Here is a 22,168-nt window from a genome sequence, read left to right on the forward strand (position 1 = left end):
ACGGCTGAAGGTTGAATGAGGAGCCTGTGTGAATGAATACTGAAAGAAATACAGTGGAAGTAGGGAGTAGAAATTAATGAAATAGAAAATTGAAAAATAAGTGGTAAATAAGCACCAAAGTGATGTTCATTATCATTAGTCATTAGCGAAATGCAATTAAAACCACAGTGAGCTATCACTGCACACCTATTAGAATAGCTAAAATGTAAGGGACTGACTGTAACAAGTGTAGACCAAGATATAGAGCAACTAGAACTCTCACACACTGCTAGTGGGAATGTAAAATGGCACAGTTACTTTGGAAAATAGTTTGGCAGTTTCTTAAAAAGTAAAACACATAACCTATTATATTACCCAACCATTCCACTCCTAGGTATTAATGTAAGAGAAAAGAAAGCCTATGTTCATACAAAGACTTGTACACAACTATTCATTGCAAGTAGCTTTATTGTTAATAGTCAACAACTGGAAATTACCCACCTGTCTATCCATCAGCAGATGAAAGGATAATCAAATTGAGCTACACTCATAAGTGGAATCCCTCTCAGGAATAAAAAGAAATTAATTTTTTATACATGCCTTGAGGTGGCTGAATCTCAAAATAATTATGCTGAGTGAAAAAGCCAGATATAAGAATAGTACATATGGCAGAAATCCATTTATATTAAATTCTATAAATTGCAAACTAATCTACAGTGACAGAAAGCAGGTTAGTTGCCTGGGGACAGAAAGAGGTGGGCAGAAAGGGATAGGAAGCAGAGATTACAAGGGTGCAAAGGCAAAGTTTTGCAGGTGATAAATATGTTAATTATTTTGATGTTATTAATGGTTTTGTGGATGTATACATTTCTCAAAATTTATCAAATTGTACACTTTAAATATGTGTAGTTTATTGAATGTAGTTATATCTCAACAATTCAGGTAATAACTTCAAGAAAGAATATCTTTTTGATATTTAACCTCTCTGCTTTAGTCTCCTTATCTGTAAAATGGCCATAGTATTATGTACTGCTAAGCAGTCCTTAGCACGTAGCAAACAATTAATGTAACTCATTATTATTGGTATTGGCTGCTCTGCTCCATAATCTCCTAAATTTAGGTCCCATATTAGAATATGGGAACATCCTGGCATTGTGTGAAATAATGTGATCTTGAATGACCATAGGCACAGCTTAGAGACAAATCCACAAATAGACACCTATTGCTACAGACTTACTGGCTGGGCAAGAGAATGGTGCCATCTTCCCACTGCCAAGATCCATTTGCTGGAATTTGTATTAGTCCCATCCAATGATATGACTTCACCAATTTAAAGAAATCCTGTTTGAGACCACAAATAAAATCAGTGCTCAGAATTTTAGTTAATACAAGGCCATAATCATTCAATCATTTTTTCCCCACACTTGGGGAAATGCATTCTGTCCTCTAGTCTAATTCTGACTTAAACACTGTACATAATACCTACAATTTCTGCGCTTTCTTATTTTTATTTATTTTTTTAAATTTTGAATTTTAATTTTTTTAAAAGGGTTTTATTTATTTGAGGGAGAGAGCAAGGGAGAGAGAGAGAGAGAGAGCACACAAGTGGGGGCGGAGGGCCAGGGGGAGAGGGAGAAGCAGGCTCTCCACTGAGCAAGGGGCCTGACGCAGGGATCCATCCCAAGACCCTGGGATCAGGACCTGACCTGAAGGCAGATGCTTAAGCGACTGAACCACCCAGGTGCCCAGTGCTTTCTTATTTTTGATGCAGAAAGATTTAGGGTGGATATATCTCAGTCTTAGTGCCTCTCTTATGTTTCAGGTTCATATTCCAGTGATTTGCCTCACATGTTAGGAATGAATATAGGAAAGGAAATTAAAACAAATACTCAACCTGATCCTCTCTGCTGTATATCTTCAGGAGACTGGAATTTTGAGACATACAAGAAGCTTGGCTCTGGTACCAGCTTTTGCTCTCATTAAAAAATTGATAGCAGTTATTTCTATAACATATCCAGTTTTTAGGACATGGGCCACAATAACTTTCTGAAAGAGAGAATATATTCTTAATTCTGTACAAGTCTGAACATTATAACAGATTTTGCCTAGACAGGTTAAATACTCTTATTGTAACTCTAACATTCCAGATAAACCAATCTGATCATCTCCAATGACATATCTTTATACATTTATATATATAGAGAGAGACAGATGCCAAAACTAAGTACCTTCTTTTTAGAAGCACTCTTTCATTGTTAACAAATAAAAAATATTGGAATGTTATGGCTCATGGACAAGAATTAATAATTTTCTTATACATTCTCTTGTTAACAACATTGGATATATGCCTATACTCAATTATATAGAGATTCATGTAATTTGTGCTTCAAAATATTAAAAAACTTTCACTTACCTTGCAAAGAAATTGGAGCTTCTTGGTTGAATAATGCTATTAAAATAATCATTAAGAGGATTAAGAGGTACCAACTTCCAGTTATAAAATAAGTCATGAGGATGAAAAGTACAGCATAGGGAATATAGTCAATAATATTGTAATAACATTGTATAGTGACAGATGGTGATTACACTCATCACTGTGAGCATGGAGTAATGTATAGAATTGTCAAATCACTATGTTGTACAACTAAAACTAATATAAAACTAATGTAAAACACAGTTCAATAATAAAAAAAATCAAAGTTATTAAAAGGTTATTAGTAACATAGTCCTAGCAAAAGTAGACACATTTTTACACTAATAGGAAAAACATAAAGACACATACAATGTTGTTAGTTTATGTCTCTGTGCTTCTGAATGCTAATAAAAGTAATGCATTGCAATAGATCGAGAATGCTCTATCTACTTCTCTACTATCACTTACAATGTACGATTATGGCACCGCATATCATTACCATTATAATGAAATGGATCCCCATGGCTACAGCAATGGCGCGGGCTACCAAAAACGGAGATGCTGTCCAAAAAAAAAAAAAAAAAAGAGTGAGAAAGAATAGAAAATAGGATTAAAAAGTTTTGGTATGTTCATGTTTGATATAAACGTTATGAGTGTTTTTTATGGGAGGAGTGATATCAGTACTTTTACCTTATTTTTCTCAGAACAAGTAAAATATGTACTTTGTAAGTGATTAAAAAAAAAAAGACAATAGAAATGCATATTCCCTCCTGTTTCTCTCTCAAAATTCTCCAGTTCCCTCCCTAGAATAAATCATGGTTATAATTTTTTATTTTTTTTTAATGTAGATACCATAACAAACACAGACAGTTCCCTTCAATCCTTTTTTAAAAACATGTTGAAGAAAGTATGGAAAATATTGTTGTTTTTTTTTTTTGCTTAAGAAAATATCTTAGTGATTATTCTATATCATGTCTTATAAAGTCAAAATTTTATATATAGCTGTTTTCATTCCTTTCATTGGTATATGGACAAAATCTATTGACAGACATTTAATTTTTTCCAATGTGTATTTAAATCGTTTCTTAGTTTTGCTATTAGATATAACAATATGAATAACATTTTATATATATCTGTGCATATTTTTGAGTTCCTCTCTAAGAGAAATCCCTGAGAGAGTAATTGCTGAGTCAAAGGGCATTTTCATTTAAAATTTTTGTGATGATTGACATTTTCAGTCCAAAGAAGAAATACCAATTTGTTTAGTACCAAAATAAATTTAAAAGCCTGTTTGCTCACATCTTCTCGGCATTAAATATTATTCACATTTTAAAATGTATAAATCTTATAAGCAATATTTTTAATTTAAATTTTATTTTTTCTCTTATGAATAAGATTGGCATTTACTATGGTTAAATAATGTTTTTATTTTATTTCTCTGAGACTTCTCTTGTTTGTATTGAGTACCTAGTTCCTTTTTTACTTTTTGGGTTAAGGATATTAGTTCACTTCTTACCATATGTTTTGCAAACACACATCTCAGGTATTTTTGTTTTGACATTATGAAATTGTGGGGGTGCTGAAATGCATAATGGTTGACTTGATCAAATTTTCCTTTATGACTGATTCTTTTTTGGATATGAATAAAATGTCTTCATTATTCTGAGTTTATAAAGTATATTACACTCATGTGTCATCATGTTATATGGTTTCCTTTTTTATCTGACCTGTTTGGTATTTGTGTGTGTGTGTGTAATAAATAAGGTAGGAACTTAAATTTATAATTTTTTTCCCAAATGGGCACTGAATTTTTCTAACATCATTTATTGAATAAGTCAATGTGTTCTCATTGATATGAAATACCACCTTTAGCATGTAATACATTCATATTTGTATTTTCATTTATTCCTATATTCTTTACGCGTTTTCCATTCAAACTATATGTAGAATTCCCTTAGTTTTATAATATGCTTGAGTTTTTCACCGTATACACAATTGTATATTACATTTCTTTTTCAGAATAATTTGGCTATCATTACACTTTACATGTACCTTAAGAACTTAAAAAAAAAAGAACCTTAAGCTTTTCAAGAACCTGTACTTTTAAAATATGGTAATTTATCTTTCAATAGAGTCACATTAAATGCATAAATATATGGAGATAATTTACTTCTTTAAAATGTCTTTTCCCATTATGCATGTCTTATTTTATGTTCATCAACACAGCTTTAAATTAATAGATTTACTTCTAGGGTTTTTAATTAAAAAGTTTATTTCTGTCTTTTCAAAAAAATTTTGGTGTTATATATATGACATTTTTGTTTCATCACATTTTTCTTGTTTTTGTAGTTAAAGCAATTGATTTTTATATCTTATTTTCAATCAAGTCCTCATATCAGATTTCCTTATTGTTTGTCATATTTTTGGGTGAAGCTTTTGAGGGCTTTTTAAAGTATTTTAAATTACAAATTTTTGCAAATAATATTAATTTTGCCTTTTTATTGTAATTTCATATCATTTGCTTTTTTCTTTTTCTTGGTTATTCATGTTGGCTAGCACCAGCAGAACAATTAATATTACTCAACAGCAATGATAGCAAAAATTCTTGCCTTTTCTAACTATAATGAAAATGCTACTAACATTTTCAATAAGCATAATGATAGCTTCTGAATATATATATATATTTGAAAAACAGTATTTATATTTTAGAGATTTTAAAAATTAAGTCCTTTTTAAGAATTCACAGTGATTTTTATCCAAAACCTTTTTAACATTATGCATATAATCATGCAATCTTTCCCCTTTGATGACTACATATGGCACATTTCCATTCCTATAATCAACTCATAAGGTGGTGCTATCTGATAATCATTTATTTTTTAATATTTAATGAGAATTCATAGGTGAGAAGTCTGCTGTTTTCCTTTCTGTGTAAGTTATTTCAGGCTCTATTTTCAATGATATTCTGGCTTGATAAAAGACAGCTTGTCTTCATCAGTGCATTCTGAAACATTTCTGTGAATGGCAATCAAATTGTTGCTTCCACACCTTTTAAGAACAGAACTCTGAAAGATATTTTGTATTTCCTTTATCTTTTGTTTCCATTTCTATTTATTCCTCCTTAAAGTTAGTTGTTCAGTGCTCTCTTAGAAACTGCTGTCTCACATTCAATGCAATTTCTAGCAAGATTCCAACAGCATTTTTCACAGAGCTAGAATAAACAATCCTAAACTTTGTATGGAACCATGAGAGACTCTGAATACCCAAAGCAAACTTGAGAAAGAAAAGCAAAACTGGAAGCATTACAATTCCGGACTTCAAGTTATACTACAAAGGTGTAGTGATCAAAACAGTATGGTCCTGACACAAAAAAAGACACATAGATCAATAGACTAGAATAGAAAATCCAGAAATCAACCCACAACTCTAAGGTTAACCAATATTTGACAAAGCAGGAAAGAGTATCCAATGAAAAAGGACAGTCTCTTCAATAAATGGTGTTGGGAAAACTGGAGAGCAACATGCAGAAGAATGAAACTGGACCACTTTCTTACACCATATACAGAAATAAATTCAAAATTGATGAAAGACCTAAATGTGAGACAGGAAACCATGAAAATCCTAGAGGAGAACAGAGGCAGTAAACTCTTTTGACATCGGCTGTAGCAACTTCTTACTAGTATGTCTCCCGAGGCAAGGGAAACAAAAGCATAAATAAACTATTGGAACTTGTCAAAATAAAAAGCTTCTTCACAGTGAGGGAAACACTCAACAAAACTAAAAGGCGACCTACAGAATGGGAAAAGATATTTGCAAATGACATATCTGATAAAGGGTGAGTATCCAAAATATATGAAGAACTTATAAAAGTCAACACCCAAAAAACAAATAACCCAGTTAAAATGGGCAGAAGGCATGAATAGACATTTTCCAAAGAAGACATCCAAGTGGTCAACAGACACATGAAAAGATGCCCAACATCACTCATCATCAGGGGAATACAAATCAAACTATGATTAGAAATAACCTGACACCAGTCAAAATGGCTAAAATGAACAACACAGGAAACAAGAGATGTTTGTGAAGAATTGGACAAAAGGGAACCCTCATGCATTGTTGGTAGGAATGCAAACTGGTGTAGCTACCGTGGAAAAAAGTATGACGGTTCCTCAAAAAGTAAAAAATAGAACTATCCTACAATCCAACAATTGTACTACTAGGTATTTACCCAAAGGATGCAAAAATAACTAATTCAAAGGGATAGATGCACCCTGATGTTTACAGCAGCATTATCAACAATAGACAGATTATGGAAAGATCACAACTGTCCATTGACTGATAAATGGATAAAGAAGTGTGTGCATGTGTGTATAGTGGAATATTACTCAGCCATCATAAAGAATGAAATCTTGCCATTTGCAATGATGTGGGTGGAGCTAGAGAGTTTTATGCCAAATAAAATCAGTCAGTCAGAGGAAGACAAATACGATATGATTTCACTCATATGTGGAATTTAAGAAACAAAACAAATGAACATAGGGGGGAAAAAAGGCAAACCAAGAAACAGACTCTTACCTATAGAGAAAAAACTGATGGTTACCAGAGGGGAGGTGGGTGGGGGCTGGGCAAGATAGATGATAGGGATTAAAGAGAGCACTTGTGATGAGTACCGGGTGTTGTATGTAAGTATTGAATCACTAAATTCTAAACCTGAAACTAATATTACACCATATGTTAACTAACTGGAATTTAAATAAAAACTTGAAAAAAATATCAAGAAACTGCTGTTTCAGTTGCTATTATTATGTTAATGATAATCTCATCCTTTGTAGGGCATGAAAAAATCCTAAACTGAACAATTTCTGCTAATTGTATTATATATTCCAATATTATACTAGAGTTAATTTCATTTCTGCTTTTCTCATTAAGGTAAAAGAAACTGAATGCTTATCACTGATCTAATCATATAGATTCCAAGATTCACCTCACTATACTGAGAGAAGACAAATGGAATATTGAACTTACGGTTTTCTCCACGTTTCCTTGTGATTAATGTAGACTTTCTCTTTTGCCATTGTGGAGAAGTACCATGCTTTACCAGTTCAGAGTTATAATTATGGATTTCATTCACCTCTAGAGAAAAACAATTCAGGCCAATAGGAGTCATAGACTTTCAGCCCCTTGGGTCACAATTTTTTATAATTTAACTTGCCATACTATTCATATCCTTTTTTAAAGTATAACATCAAGTTACTTTTGTTTTATATTACCTCATTATTATGATTTTTGCACTTCATAATATGAATAAAATTATTTTTATTCTATGGCAAAATCTTTTTTTTCTTAAGATTTTATTTATTTTGACAGAGAGAAAGAGAGAGTACAAGCAGGGGGAGCGGCAGGCAGAGGGAGAGGGAGAAGCAGGCTCTCTCAACAGGGAGCCCGATGTAGGGCTCCATCCCAGGGCCCTGGGATCATGACCTGAGCTGAAGGCAGACGCTTAACTGTCTGAGCCGCCTAGGCACCCCTCTATGGCAAATTATCTTTAGCAAGATCTTATGTACCATAAAATAAGTTAATTCTTAGTGTGTAATAAAATCTAACATTAAAATAAAGACAGTGTATAATAAAAAAGACAGGGGCCTAGGGAGTTAGACATGTGTTTAATTCATAGAGCCACATTTGCTAAGTTAATAACTTCACGAATTACACAAAAAAAAAAAAGAAAAAAGAAAAAGAAAGGAAAAGTAAAGAGGAAACAAAGGAAAAAAGGAAAGAAAAGAACAAAGGACATCAACACAACCTGTTATGAGTACTTTAAAAAGTGAAATTAAATAATATTCATTTAGAATCAATAATGTTAATCATGTAGTAAACAGTAAATGCCTTTCTTTTTTTTAGTGAAGGACATACAAATAATAAGGTGTAAAATTTCAAAGTAAGTACCAATAATCTTGTCTTTGAACAAAACAAGTAAAAAACCACTTTGCTCTCTTCTTGAAATAGTAATCATTACTGAATATGTAAAAACTTTTTATAATGAAATGTTAATACTAATTATCTTTTATACCTAAAATTAAACTAAAGCATTGTTTGTACATACCATATGTAACTTAATTATCAAACATGTGAAGAGGGTAGGTATTATTTTATGGATGAAGAAATTGAATGTTATAGGTGGCCAAAGTCATATTTGTATTTAATATAATGCTAGAAATAGAAATCTACTAATGTAAATATAGCATGTTTTATATCTCTGTTTGATAGAGAAAGGAAACTCAAGTGCATAGAAGCTGTGGATTGTCCCAGATCTCAAAACTAGAGACTAGTAAAAGTTTGACTAAAATTTTTCTAACTCCAAATCCTTATGCTGTCACTATTTCAGGCTACCTCAAATTGTGAAAGATTTTACTTTAGGTAGTTAATGAAACAAAGGAAGAAAAAAGTTCTCAAGTTTTTGAAAACTCCATTTAAAATATAACATGAAATGAACATAAGTGAATCAGAGTAATTTGATTTCTTATGCCTTGTATGCTAGTATCAAATTCTGGGTATCTTAAAATTATATACAGGTCAAACTGCACATTTATGTGGAGAACACATACCCATGTTGTGACCAGCCCACCGATCTCGGATCAACTTCATTGTTTGATTATGACTATTTACTCCAGAGATGAATCAAAAATCTTCATTTTGAAGATGACATATCTTCCTTAGAAAAACAAGAATACAAAAATATCTCTCCCATTCATATATATAAAGGGGAAAAATGAAAATAAGAGTTCATACAAAGCCAGGCAAAATTAATTTTTTACGTATCTCTTGGTTATAAAATAATAAATAATTATTTCAAAAATATAATGAGTGTTTTTAATTCACCTACATTAAGCTACTTAACCAAAAATATTTTCCATCACAGATCTTGAATGACAACACATATAGTTTTCTATTTATAGTTATTTTATTTAGTGACAATTTTTTTTGGCAAGGCAAATTTGGGTAAGATATATGAATATTTGGATGTTTGTTCCTAATACATATTAATTCAACTTCTGTCCATATTATCATCATTATTATCATCATCACCACCATCATCATCATCTACAAGTTATCGCCATCATTATTAGCAAAAATAATCTCATGTTTATTTATATAGCAACATCTTACAGCGTCTAGAAGAGCTCTCAGAGAGAAATGACTATTTAGGGGCACCTGGGTGGCTCAGTCATTAAGCGTCTGCCTTGGTCTCGGGTCGTGGTCCCAGGATCCCAGGATGGAGCCACGCATAGGGCTCTGTGCTCAGTGGAAAGCCTGCTTCTCCCTCTCCCACTCCCCCTGCTTGTGTTCCCTCTCTCGCTATGTCACTCTCTGTCAAATAAATAAATAAAATCTTAAAAAAAAAAAAGAAATGACTATTTAATAAATATACATAGTGAATAGATTTTAAAAAAGCTGTTTCATATTTGATCATGGTAGTAAGAAGTAACAACATGTTTTTTTCATTTTGCAAATAAAGTTGTGTATCACAGAAGATAAGTGCCTTGCACAAGAACAGAAAATTCCCATGTGTGAATTCAAATGGAAATTCAATCCTCTAATCCCAAATGTAGATTTATTCCTCTAGTTTTGTTTAATGACAAGACTCCATCTTATAGCAACATCATAATGTCTTATTCTTCAGTAAATATATCCTGCCTACTCACCACTGAATACAGTGAAAACCAGTATATACCTCAGAAGTAAGAAGCATCCCTTGACCTCCGTAATTCTATTGAAAGAAGCAGTTATAATTACCTTATGTTGTAAATATTTTTGGAAACTTTCTTGAGTTTGAAACCTCAAGAATTTCTCATTTCTTGAATAACAGTTGTTAGAAACACAAACACACACAGAAACACACCTGATCAAAGAAGGAAGGTCTTGATTCTTGCGGATAAAAGTCTCCTTTACAAATGAAAAATTTAGACATGTCTTGAGTTATCACTTTAGAACTAAAACTAGAGATGTACAGTCAATTCTGATTCCTGAGAAAGATATGACAAATGCTACTGTAATCTCATCTTGTGAAGAAGCATAACACAAACCACATTACTTCCACTTTATCACAGCACAGAAAATTCTACTAAGTGTGAAATAAATGCGAGGTGTTAACATGATTTTATGACTTAAATGATCAATGCAGTGATAAGAAGTTTCCTAGAGTTTTGAGAAACAATGGTGGGCCTAGATCATCTCTTTCTGAATTAAAAGTGAAAAGTTGTTCTAAAATATGGTTGTAAGTACTGTGTGGAAAAAAAAGAAAATTAAGTTAGCTTCATAATCATATTGTACACATGCTGTTATAAATTCAAATGGAATCAAGTATGCTGTATCATATAAGTTGGAACCATAGAAAGATATCTTTCATACATATACACATATATAATTATATGCACACACATAAATGCATACAAGTATATAGACATCTATGTGTACACACATGACCTTTTAACTATAAAAATATAAAGTGCATATAAAATAAAAGTTCTATAATGAACCATCATACGCCTAGCTTCAACAATTATCAGTTTGTGGTTAATATGACTTCATTTATGATATATGCGGTGTCTCACACCCATATCTGTGCCTATTAAATAGGGCCTTTTCTCTACTTTCCTTGTGAACATCACTCATTATATTACTCTCTATTTCTCAGAACATTAGCGCCAAATCTTATGCCAGAATAGCAGTATAATCAACTAATGTCTTAGTGTTCTGGTTTTCAGCTACTCACAATTGTTGTTGCATTAAAAAGTGATAAAGAGGACTGCCAGACCCAAAAGGAGCCTGTGGAGAAAGGGGAACCCTCTTACACTCTTGGTGTGAATGCAAACTGGTACAGCCATTCTGAAAAACAGTATGGAGATTCTTCAGAAAGTTAAAAATAGAGCTATCCTATGACCTAGCAATTGCACTACTAAGTATTTATCCAAAGGATACAAAACAGTGATTCAAAGGGGCATCTTCACCCCAATGTTTATAGCAGCAATGTCTACAATAGCTAAACTATGGAAAGAGCCCAGATGCCCATCGACAGATGAATGGATCAAGAAGATGTAGCATATCTATACAATGGAATATTACTCAGCCATCAAAAAAGAGAAATCTTACCATTTGCAACGACATGGATGGAACTAGAGGGTATTATGCTGAGCGAACTAAGTCAACCAGAGAAAGACAATTATCATATGATCTCACTCATATCTGGAATTTAAGAAACAAGGCAGAGGATCATAGGGGAAGAGAGGAAAAAATGAAACAAGATGAAACCAGAGAGGGAGACAAACCATAAGAGATTTTTTTTTTTTTAAGATTTTATTTATTTGACAGAGAGAGACACAGCGAACGAGGGAACACAAGCAGAGGGAGTGGGAGAGAGAGAAGCAGGCTTCCCACCGAGCAGGGAGCCCGATGCGCGGCTCGATCCCAGGACCCTGGGATCATGACCTGAGCCGAAGGCAGACGCTTAACGACTGAGCCACCCAGGCGCCCCAAGAGATTCTTAATCATAGGAAACAAACTGAGGGTTGCTGGAGCAGAGGTTGGTGGAGGGAAGGGGTAACTGGGTGATGGGCATTAAGGAGGGCATGTGATGTAATGAGCACTGGGTGCTATATGCAACTGATGAGTCATTAAACTCTACCTCTGCAGCTAGTAATACACTATATGTTAATTAATTGATTTTGAATAAAATTAAAAAAAAGACATAATGACTAAATGTACTATGGTATCCTGGCTGGGATAGTGAAACAGAAAAAAATATTAAGTAAAAACTAAGGAAATCTGAATAAACTATGTTCTTTATTTAATAATATATCAGTATCAGTTCATTCACTATGACAAGTGTGTCATACTAATGTGAGCTATTAATACAGGAAACTGGAGATGGGGTATATGGGAACTCTCTTTATTACCTTTGTAATTTTTCTGTAAATTTAATACCATTATAAAATAAAAAGTTTATTTAAAAATAAGTATTGGAGCTTCTTTAGAATGTTATAATAACAGCAACAATAATAATTTTATTAGTATAATACATATGGGAGACTTTAAAGAAAACAAAAACCACTCTGAAAGGAAACATCTAAAAAATCACTCACTCATATTACCTCTCACTGAACATGAGCCCGTGAAAACAAACTTTAATCAGTAAATCTATAATCAGTCTATTCAATCAGTAAGAGCTAATGATTAGTCAATAATCTTTAGCTAATAGAACAATTAAACACTGTAAAAATCTATGTACAATATGGATGCGATAAAAATAATATAAGCAAAAGTGGATTCAGCAAAGTTTGATAAGGCTAGAAAAAATTTTAATGAAATCAGTAGGGTATTTAAAATCTTCCCATGTGGGGCCCCTCACTGACCCAGTCCAAGGCTATGGTGAGCCAGGTTATCAAGTGCAAGGCTGCAGTGGCCTGGGAGGCAGGAAAACCTCTCTCTATAGAGGAGGTAGGGGCGGCATCCCCAAAGGCTCATGAAATTCGAATTAAGATTATTGCCACTGCAGTTTGCCACACCAATGCCTATACCCTGAGTGGGGCTGATCCTGAAGGGAGTTGTCCAGTGATCCTGGGACATGAAGGTGCTGGAATCGTGGAAAGTGCTGGGGAAGGAGTTACTAAGCTGAAGGCAAGTGATACTGTCATGGGTGTAGAGAACGCAAATTTTGTCTAAACCCTAAAACAAACCTTTGCTAGAAGATAAGAGTTACTCAGGGGAAAGGATTAATGCCAGATGGTACTGGCAGGTTTACTTGCAAAGGAAAGACGATTTTACATTACATGGGAACCAGCACATTTTCTGCATAGACAGTTGTGCCTGATATCTCTGTTGCTAAAATTGATCCTTTAGCACCTTTGGGTAAAGTCTGCCTTCTGGGTTGTGGCATTTCAACTGGTCGTGGTGCTGCTGTAAACGCTGCCAAGGTGGAGCCTGGTTCTGATGTGGGAACCAAAGGCAGAAGAAAAATTATTAAATTTCCTTACTACCTGCAGCCCATTGACAAGTCATTGAAACAGGCAGAGTGATGACCGCCTCCCCCCCACCCCCCCAGGATCCTGTAAGTCTACTTTAAGGTATAAGAATTCCTCTGGAAACTTCCTTTATCTCTAAACCCTCCAAGATACGTGTTGGCAATCACACCCCAAGCACATGGCCCACCGATATACATCTGAAGGGTCTCATGACTAAGGTTTTATTAGACAGTAATAAATGACACTTTCCCAACAATAGCCAGCCCCCTCAAGGTCCTGGAAACCTTGCTTCCAAAATTCCTTAGAGACTTAACGCTATCCCTAACTCCCTCCCAACTTGAAAGTATATAATGGGCCACTCCTCATGACCCCATTGCAGCTCTTTCTGCCCACGAATCCTGTCCCCGTGCTTTAATAAGACCACCTTTTTGCAGCAAAGATGTCTCAAGAATTCTTTCTTGGACGTTGGCTTTGAACCCTAGTAACGTCTTTCCTACATCAGCTCTACTTGTACCATCTTTGGCCTAGGAGGAGTTGGACTGGCGGCTATCATGGGCTGCAAGGTGGCTGGTGCATCCCAGATCACTGGTGTGGACATCAATAAAGATAAATTCACAAGGGCCAAGGAGTTTGGAGTCTCTGAATGTATTAACCCCCAGGATTTCAGTAAACCCATCCAGGAAGGTACAATTCATAACTCTCTAATCAAGGACCAGGCTGATACAGTCATAAATCTGTTTACTGAACTCTCCTTCACATGAATAATTGCCAGCTCATTAAGGAACATTCTAGCATAATAAAAGTCATTTCTGAAAAAAAAAAAATCTCCCCAATGGATAACACAAAAGCCAAATAGTTTTACAGGAGAGAAATAATAAACTTTTGAAAAAAAAATCATTATAATTTATGCAAACCCTTCTAGATGGTATGGATAAAAGGAATAGTTGTCATTTCTTTCACTAAAATAGAATTAATTACCTTGGTGCCTAAATTAGATGAGAATATGTTAAGAAAGGAAAAAGAAAAGTCAAACTCATTTATGAAAATTGTTGCAAAATCCTAAAACAGTGCTAAACCAAATCAGTGTATAAAATTCATATAGGTAATCAAATTGAGTTTATTTCACAATTGTGGCAATAGTTTTCCTTTGAAAGAAAAATCATTAAATGTAATTTACTATAAACAATAGTCTAAAGAAATAGAACAGGATTGCATCAAGGTGGAAAGCCCATTTGCTGTAATTCAAAACCTTTTCATGATAAAAACAATCTTTAGCATACATATGAGAAGACTTACATAAACATCATTCTTAATTTGGAGACATTAATAGTCTTTTAGAAATCCATGAAAGCAAACAATCACTAATATCACTTCTTTTCAATGTCATTGTAGACATTTTTCAGCACATTTAAGACCACCATAGGAAATTAAAGAGATAAGGACTTAAACATTTTTTTTTTCTGATGATATGTTCATCTACATTATGGGGAGGAAGACATTTCTCTGACGTATGGTCATTTTGGTTGAACTTAGAATCAAATTGGCTTGAGACAGACTAACAGGAGAAAATCAAATTTAATAGGTATATGTATGGGGAATCCACAGACAAAAAAATTCTAAGGACAATGAGGCAACATGAAACTTATATGAGTAAAGGAGAGGGGGAGGGCCTAGAATACAAAAGGGAGAAAGCTCATTAGCAAGAAAGTAAAAGGAGATGTTTGAAAAAACAAGGTTACTCTATTATGCAGATAAGTTCCTTAGGTAAAGGGGAGTCTGTTAGTAGCTCTCTTCTTGATACAGCCTCTCTTTTCCAGTGTAAATTTAGGCAGTTGAGGAGGAGACAGATCTGTTCCTGTATCTGCTGGGTTTTTACTCTTACTTTTTTTTTTTTTAATTTAAGTAAGTTCTATGTTCAACATGGGGCTTGAACTCATTATCTTAAGATCAAGAGTCACAGGGGTTTTGATTACTTTTAACTCAAAATAATCTCTATGCCAAAGTGGCCCATCTTGGGGCAGCCTGGTCTGGGCCCCTACAGCATAGAAAATAAAAAAAATAGTTTAATGATCAGTTAATAGAAATAATATTAATATAACTGAATGTAGCATTAACTTGCAAAAACTACTACATTAAACATCACTAATAAACAAAAAAATTAATCTTTAAAAATATATCATTAACAATGACAATAGAAAGTAAGGTGCTTATGAGTAAATCTAACGGAAATAGAGAAGATATACATGGAACTTACATAACTCATATAATATTTTTTTTAAAACCCTAAATTTTGATAGAACTACTGGATCTTATAAAGATGTCAATTAATCCTAAAATGTTTCAGAGAGTCAATTTAATTCCAATTAATATCCTAGGTTTTATTGTATGAACTACAAAATAGGATTCTAAATATTCATAAATTGCAAAAGCCAATAGTCTTATTGCTATTGCAGAATAAAAGGTGGGGGGTCTTGTCCTACTGATGTTAAGACCTTGTTTAAAGCTATGTTAAGTAAGACAAAATGATAGAAGAACATAGACAAAGCAGACAAACTGAAAAAGAGAAAAGATACAGACAAGGAAAAGTTATGTGCACAGATGAAAAAAGTATATGAGGTAGCATTGCAGATAAAGTAGAAAATGACATACCATTAAATAATTAGTGCTGAAAAGTTGTTTTAACAATATAAAAATATAAAATTTGATCTTTACCATATGCAGAAGAATTAGGAACTTAAACACAGACCCCTGGTGTGTGTATAAGAAATAAACATATGAGGGGCACCTGGATGGCTGAGTCAGTTGAGTGTCTGACTCATGATTTTGGCTCAGGTCATGATCTCAGGATCGTGAGATCGAGCCCTGCATTGGGCTCCACGCTGGGCAGGGGGCCTGCTTAAGATTCTCTCTCTCTCCCTCGCCCTCTGCCCCTCCCTCCCCCGCTCACACTCTCAATCTCTATCAAAAAAAAAAAAGAGAGAGAGAGAAAGAAGTAAATATATGAGAGTTGATACCAATTCATAAGATTGGCTCAGGATACATTTTATTTATATTCATTTATTCAGAATATTGGAAAAATACAAAGTAAGATAATAAAAGAATATGTAAAAAAAAGAATATGTAAAATTTTAAGAAATGTAAAGTTATCAAACTCAAAATTCCTAAAACTACAGTCAGGAAAGAAGGCAAACTATATGTGGTCATATGTTTCAAGGTTAGACAATAAACAAGTTTGCTCAACATACTTCTTTTAGTGACTACTATTTGCTAGGTGTTTTTCTAGGCCTTGGGAACGCTGAAGTAAACAATCCCAAAAAAATTTCTTGCCCTTGTGGAGTTTACATGTTAGAGTAGGTGATGGAAAATGCACAAATAAATATGAAGCAAGTTCAAGAATAAACAAGACAAGTGAATATAAAGTAAGTTGAAGAAAAGAAGAATAATGTTATATCCTGACATTCTCATATCAATATTCTTTTCAGGTAATCAGCATTTTCTATCGACTATTATACATAAAATTAGATCTATATTTAAGAAATGTAAGCTGATATTTTCTTACAATCACAGTTTTACAGTTGGTTTATGAAAGGAAATGAATGGATGCTCAAATGTGGACTTTTTAGGAGGAAATCTAAGTCACATTTGTCTGAAGTGTCATTTTTATGTTAGTAACATAAAATTTAATCAAATTGTGTGTCTCTTAAATAAAGATCGAGAAAAAGAAGTAGGAAATAGGGTATATACAGCATCTAATTAGTCTACTCATTTCATTTCATTCAAATAGGAACTTTTAACCCTGTGAGGAAGTTACAAAAACATACTTACAAGTTCAGTTTCTTGAAATAAATATCATGAGAAGCTAGGCATGGAAGCTCTGGTGTTATAAAGCAAATCTTAAACAAACTGACAGAGTGAAGAAAGGATTCTTTTTTTTTTAAGATTTTATTTATTTATTTGACAGAGAGAGAGAGCAAGAAAGCACAAGCAGGGGGAGCAGCAGAGGGAGAGGGAGAAGCATACTCCCTGCTGAGCAGGGAGCCCAATGCGGGGCTCAATCCCAGGACCCTGAGATCATTACCTGAGCCAAAGGCAGACACTTAACCAACTGAGTCAGCCAGGCACCCCTGAAGAAAGAATTCTTAAAGAGGCATATTCTAAAGTGAGTCCAGGATAGTGAATTAAAAAAAAAAATTAAAAAGGAGGGGAAGAGTTAAAAAAAAACTTAACTTGTATAAAGAAATAATATATAAACAGACATTCTAATTTCTTCCGTGCAGCTGAGCACACACTCTGCATCTGTCGTGTTGGTACATCTATTGAGGATTTGCTGAACATTAGTGATGCTTTGGTGATACATAAAATTACAAAAGGACGTGATACAATTTTCAGAAAACATACTTTCTGATACATGAAATAAAACCAACAAAAATTTATGCAGAAATAATTTGGCTACAAAAATATATGCATGGGCTTCACATGGGCATATATATCCAACCTCTTAAAACTATTGGGGAAACTTACAATTCTTTGCAAACAGCCTGGGTTCAAGTCATTTAAAAACACCCACCACCACTTCAACAAACTGTTTAGAAATTACTTTTGTTAAATGAAAATAACCACCCACCAAGACCTAATCAACTGGCCTTCTTGGCCAGTAAGCTACACGTTCATGGGCTTACATGGCCTGAGTGTGTATTAAGCTCTTCCTGTGTACCCTAAAGGGAGCAGGTATTGAGGCCACAGTGCAACTTTGTGGTGAGAAAAAGTCCTCTGGGGCAGGATGCTCACCTGAAGCTGTGACACAGAGCCTGGATGTGGTCAGAGGTATATTGTGTGCAGTTGCCCAGAAAGGCAAGTAAAAGGTCTGTGGTTAGGACCCAGTGGAACTTTTGCAGTCTTAACATTTCTGTAAATATGTTTGAATTGATAGGAAACATGTCCGAAAGACAACTTCAAAAATTCACAAGAGCAAGAAAGTAAATAAAGAAGACAGAGAAATAGATTTGAGTCTGGATGTGGATGGACATATTGAAGCAAAAAGTCTGCCCTATAGAGAACAAACTGATGGTTACCAGAGGGGTGGTGGGTGGAGTGATGGATGAAATAAGTGAAGGGGATTAAGAGTACACTCTTCATGATGAGCATTGAGTAATATACAGAATTGTTGAATCACTATATTGTACACTTGAAACTAATATAACACTGTATGTTAAAAGTACTGGGATTTTTTTTAAAGTAAGAAATCTGCAAACATACTTATTCAGAAACTAAATAATTATGCAGAACATTCAGCTAGGGATTATGTAGTGGGCAAAGCAAATATAATGCCATAATAATGTCAACTAGTACATTTTAATAGGATGAGTACGAGGCAGAGATTCATAAATCTTGAATGTATGCTTTTGGGAGGGGAGGAGAACAGGTCCCTATCTTGGTAACTAACTAATGTTGTTTGGCACAGTTTCTTGAGCTCTTAATGGATAAATAATTTCTTGGCCCCATCTCAGATAAAACTTTCTGTAATTAAAAATAAGCAATTCTAGGGGCGCCTGGGTGGCTCAGTCGTTAAGCATCTGCCTTCGGCTCAGGTTGTGATCCCAGGGTCCTGGGATCGAAACCCGCATCGGGCTCCCTGCTCCGCGGGAAGCCTGCTTCTCCCTCTCCCACTCCCCCTGCTTGTGTTCCTGCTCTCGCTGTGTCTCTCTCTGTCAAATAAATAAATAAAATCTTTTTTAAAAAAATAAGCAATTCTACTGAGATGTAATTTTATTCACAAACAAATATTTTCATTATGTTAACTTCTTATCCCATGCTAGGAGACTTAATTTTTTTATTTATTATCAATTTATATGACATAATGGGACAGAAAAGATTTTTTCCCTGTGCTATTACTTAGAATTTGTGAATAAACAGCTATGTAAATAGCAACTCTTTTCAAAGTTGTTCTCAAGTAAATCACAAGCACGACTTATAAGTCAGATGATTTCAAAGTTCTATTAGCATCTTACTTATTTTTCTTTGATTGGTTGCCATTTAACCTTACATTTCCTGCCACAGTGGTAATCTCCACATTCATGAAAAAAATAAAAAGAATAAGATGCCATTTATAACTTCTGCATCTTGCATCTAAATGGATTTTGTGTTTTTTTCAGTACTCTAAAGGTCAAAGACTCTTAGAATTTTGTAGATGTCATAAAATTTTGACATTACTTATCCCAAGTGCCTAAGGAAATAGACTTATGAATAAAATAACACAGAAGAAAGACAGTAAAATAAAGGGAGCTCTATGAAATTCATTATTATTGGTTTATTAGGTGAGATTATGAATAGCTGGAGATCAGGATAGAGCCTGGAACAGTCTGGAATGACAAGAAGCAAGTGTGAGAAGGAAGATTCATAATTTAAGCTATGTTTTTTGAATAGTAACGTGTAGTAATAAAAATCCTTTGAGGAGTTTTAAGCAAGGACTGACAAGGTCAGATTTCTATGCTTTGGGTAGACAATTTGACTTCTCAGAGGACAATGGATTTGATAATGGGAATAAAGAACAAACAAGAACAGCAGTTATGGGCCACAAACTGTGGAAGTAAATAGGTTTTTTACCTAAAATTGTCATGTTAGGAATGGTGAGTATGACACTAGTTAGTGGACTAAACTGACACGGTGACACTGGGTGACATTAAATCCAACAATTGGTGAAGACAAGAGTGGAGAGAGAAAAAGTATAGGAATGATGTATATGTGTCTAGATTTTGCCAAATGAAATGATTGTGCCACTAATCTCCTACTAGACTAACCAGTTTAAGGAAGGGGATGATGATGGCCTAACCTATGGACATAAAGTGTATGTCCAATAGTGATGAGATAGGAGAAAAAGACCAAGAAAATGTATTGTCCTAGGTGCCAAGTGAAGAAAATGTTTCAAGAAGGAATTAATGATCTACTGTGTCTAATACCGCAGCTAATTTAAGTAAGATGAGAGTTTATTATTGGACTTAGAAAATAGAGAGTTGTTCCAGTGTACTGTTGGGGAAAACATCTAAATTGTCAAAGCTTTAAAAGAAAATGGAAAGACAGGAATTAGAAATATTTTACTATGATGCAGCCAGTAGTTCATTAAATGTATCTGTTTTTTTATTTTATTATGTTATGTTAATCACCATACATTACATCATTAGTTTTTGATGTAGTGTTCCATGATTCATTGTTTGTGTATAACACCCAGTGCTCCATTCAATACATGCCCTCTTTAATACCCATCACCAGGCTAACCCATCCCCTCATCCCCCTCCCCTCTAGAACCCTCAGTTTGTTTCTCTGAGTCCATAGTCTCTCATGGTTCGTCTCCCCCTCCAATTTCCCCTCCCTTCATTCTTCCCTTCCTGCTATCTTATTCTTCTTCTTTTTTTAAATATATAATGTATTATTTGTCTCAGAAGTACAGGTCAGTGATCCAACAGTCTTACACAATTCACAGGGCTCACCATAGCACATACCCTCCCCAAGGTCTATCACCCAGCCACCCCATCCATCCAACCCCCCACCACTCCAGCAACCCTCAGTTTGTTTCCTGAGATTAAGAATTCCTCATATCAGTGAGATCATAAGATACATGTCTTTCTCTGATTGACTTATTTCGTTTAGCATAATACCCTATAGTTCCATCTATGTTGTTACAAATGGCAAGATTTCATTTTTTGATGGCTGCATAATTTTCCATTGTATATATAAACCACATCTTCTTTATCCATTCATCTGTTGATGGACATCTTGGCACTTTCTGTAGTTTGGCTCTTGAGGACATTGTTGCTATAAACATTGGGGTACATATACCCCTTCGGATCCCTACATTTGTATCTTTGGGGTAAATACCCAGTAGTGCAACTGCTGAGTCGTATGGCAGCTCTATTTTCAACTTTCTGTTTCCAGAGTGGCTGCACCAGCTTGCATTCCCACCAACAGTGTAGGAGGGTTCCCCTTTCTCCCTATCCCCGCCAACATCTGTCGTTTCCTGACTTGTTAATTTTAGCCATTCTGACTGGTGTGAGGTGGTATCTCATTGAGGTTTTGATTTGGATTTCAGTGATGCCGAGCGAAGTTGAGCACTTTTTCATGTGTCTGTTGGCCATTTGGATGTCTTCTTTGGAAAAATGTCTGCTCGTGTCTTCTGCCCATTTCTTGATTGGATCATTTGTTCTTTGGGTGTTGAGTTTGATAAGTTCTTTATCGATTTTGGATACTAGCCCTTTATCTGATATGTCATTTGCAAATATCTTCTCCCATTCTGTCGGTTGTCTTTTGGTTTGTTGACTGTTTCCTTTGCTGTGCAAAAGCTTTTTCTCTTGATGAAGTCCCTATAGTTCATTTTTGCCCTTGCTTCCCTTGCCTTTGGCGATGTTTTGAGGAAGAAGTTGCTGTGGCTGAGGTCGAAGAGGTTGCTGCCTGTGTTCTCCCTTAGGATTTTGATGGACTCCTGTCTCACATTTAGGTCTTTCAACCATTTTGAGTATATTTTTGTGTGCAGCATAAGGAAATGGTTCAGCTTCATTCTTCTGCATGTGGCTGTCCAATTTTCCCAACACCATTTTTGAAGAGACTGTTTTTTTTCCCTTGGACATTCTTTCCTGCTTTGTCAAAGATTTGTTTCCACAGAGTTGAGGGTCCATTTCTGGGCTCTCTATTCTGTTCCATTGGTCTATGTGTCTGTTTTTGTGCCAGTACCATACATTCTTGATGATGACAGCTTTGTAATAGAGCT

At 34.5% G+C, this 22,168-nt stretch overlaps 1 protein-coding gene and 1 pseudogene across 5 annotated transcripts; one reads left to right on the forward strand and one right to left on the reverse strand.

Annotated features, from left to right (window-relative positions):
• Window positions 1-429: 429 nt before the first annotated feature.
• On the reverse strand, window positions 430-10,498 carry KLRK1 (killer cell lectin like receptor K1). Of its 5 annotated transcripts, none has more exons than XM_081821222.1 (7): window positions 10,293-10,498; window positions 8,998-9,104; window positions 7,418-7,525; window positions 2,892-2,953; window positions 2,393-2,428; window positions 1,874-2,025; window positions 430-1,320 (listed from the first exon to the last, which is right to left on the reverse strand). In XM_081821222.1, the coding sequence occupies exons 2-6, from the start codon at window positions 9,035-9,037 to the stop codon at window positions 1,897-1,899; spliced, it is 375 nt and encodes a 124-aa protein (XP_081677348.1). In that variant the 5' UTR covers window positions 9,038-9,104; window positions 10,293-10,498; the 3' UTR covers window positions 430-1,320; window positions 1,874-1,896. The 5 variants fall into 5 exon arrangements, with proteins under 5 accessions (XP_081677348.1, XP_081677343.1, XP_081677344.1 ...); XM_081821217.1 differs by having other exon boundaries at window positions 2,861-2,953; XM_081821218.1 differs by having other exon boundaries at window positions 2,861-2,953; window positions 8,998-9,100; window positions 10,293-10,435.
• Window positions 10,499-12,802: 2,304 nt separating this feature from the next.
• LOC102747945 (alcohol dehydrogenase class-3 pseudogene) overlaps window positions 12,803-22,168 on the forward strand; it is a 15,527-nt pseudogene continuing 6,161 nt past the window's right edge.

This window comes from Leptonychotes weddellii, chromosome 5 (assembly GCF_054177405.1).
Source record: "Leptonychotes weddellii isolate Sample4059 chromosome 5, ASM5417740v2, whole genome shotgun sequence".
Lineage (NCBI taxonomy): Eukaryota > Metazoa > Chordata > Mammalia > Carnivora > Phocidae > Leptonychotes > Leptonychotes weddellii.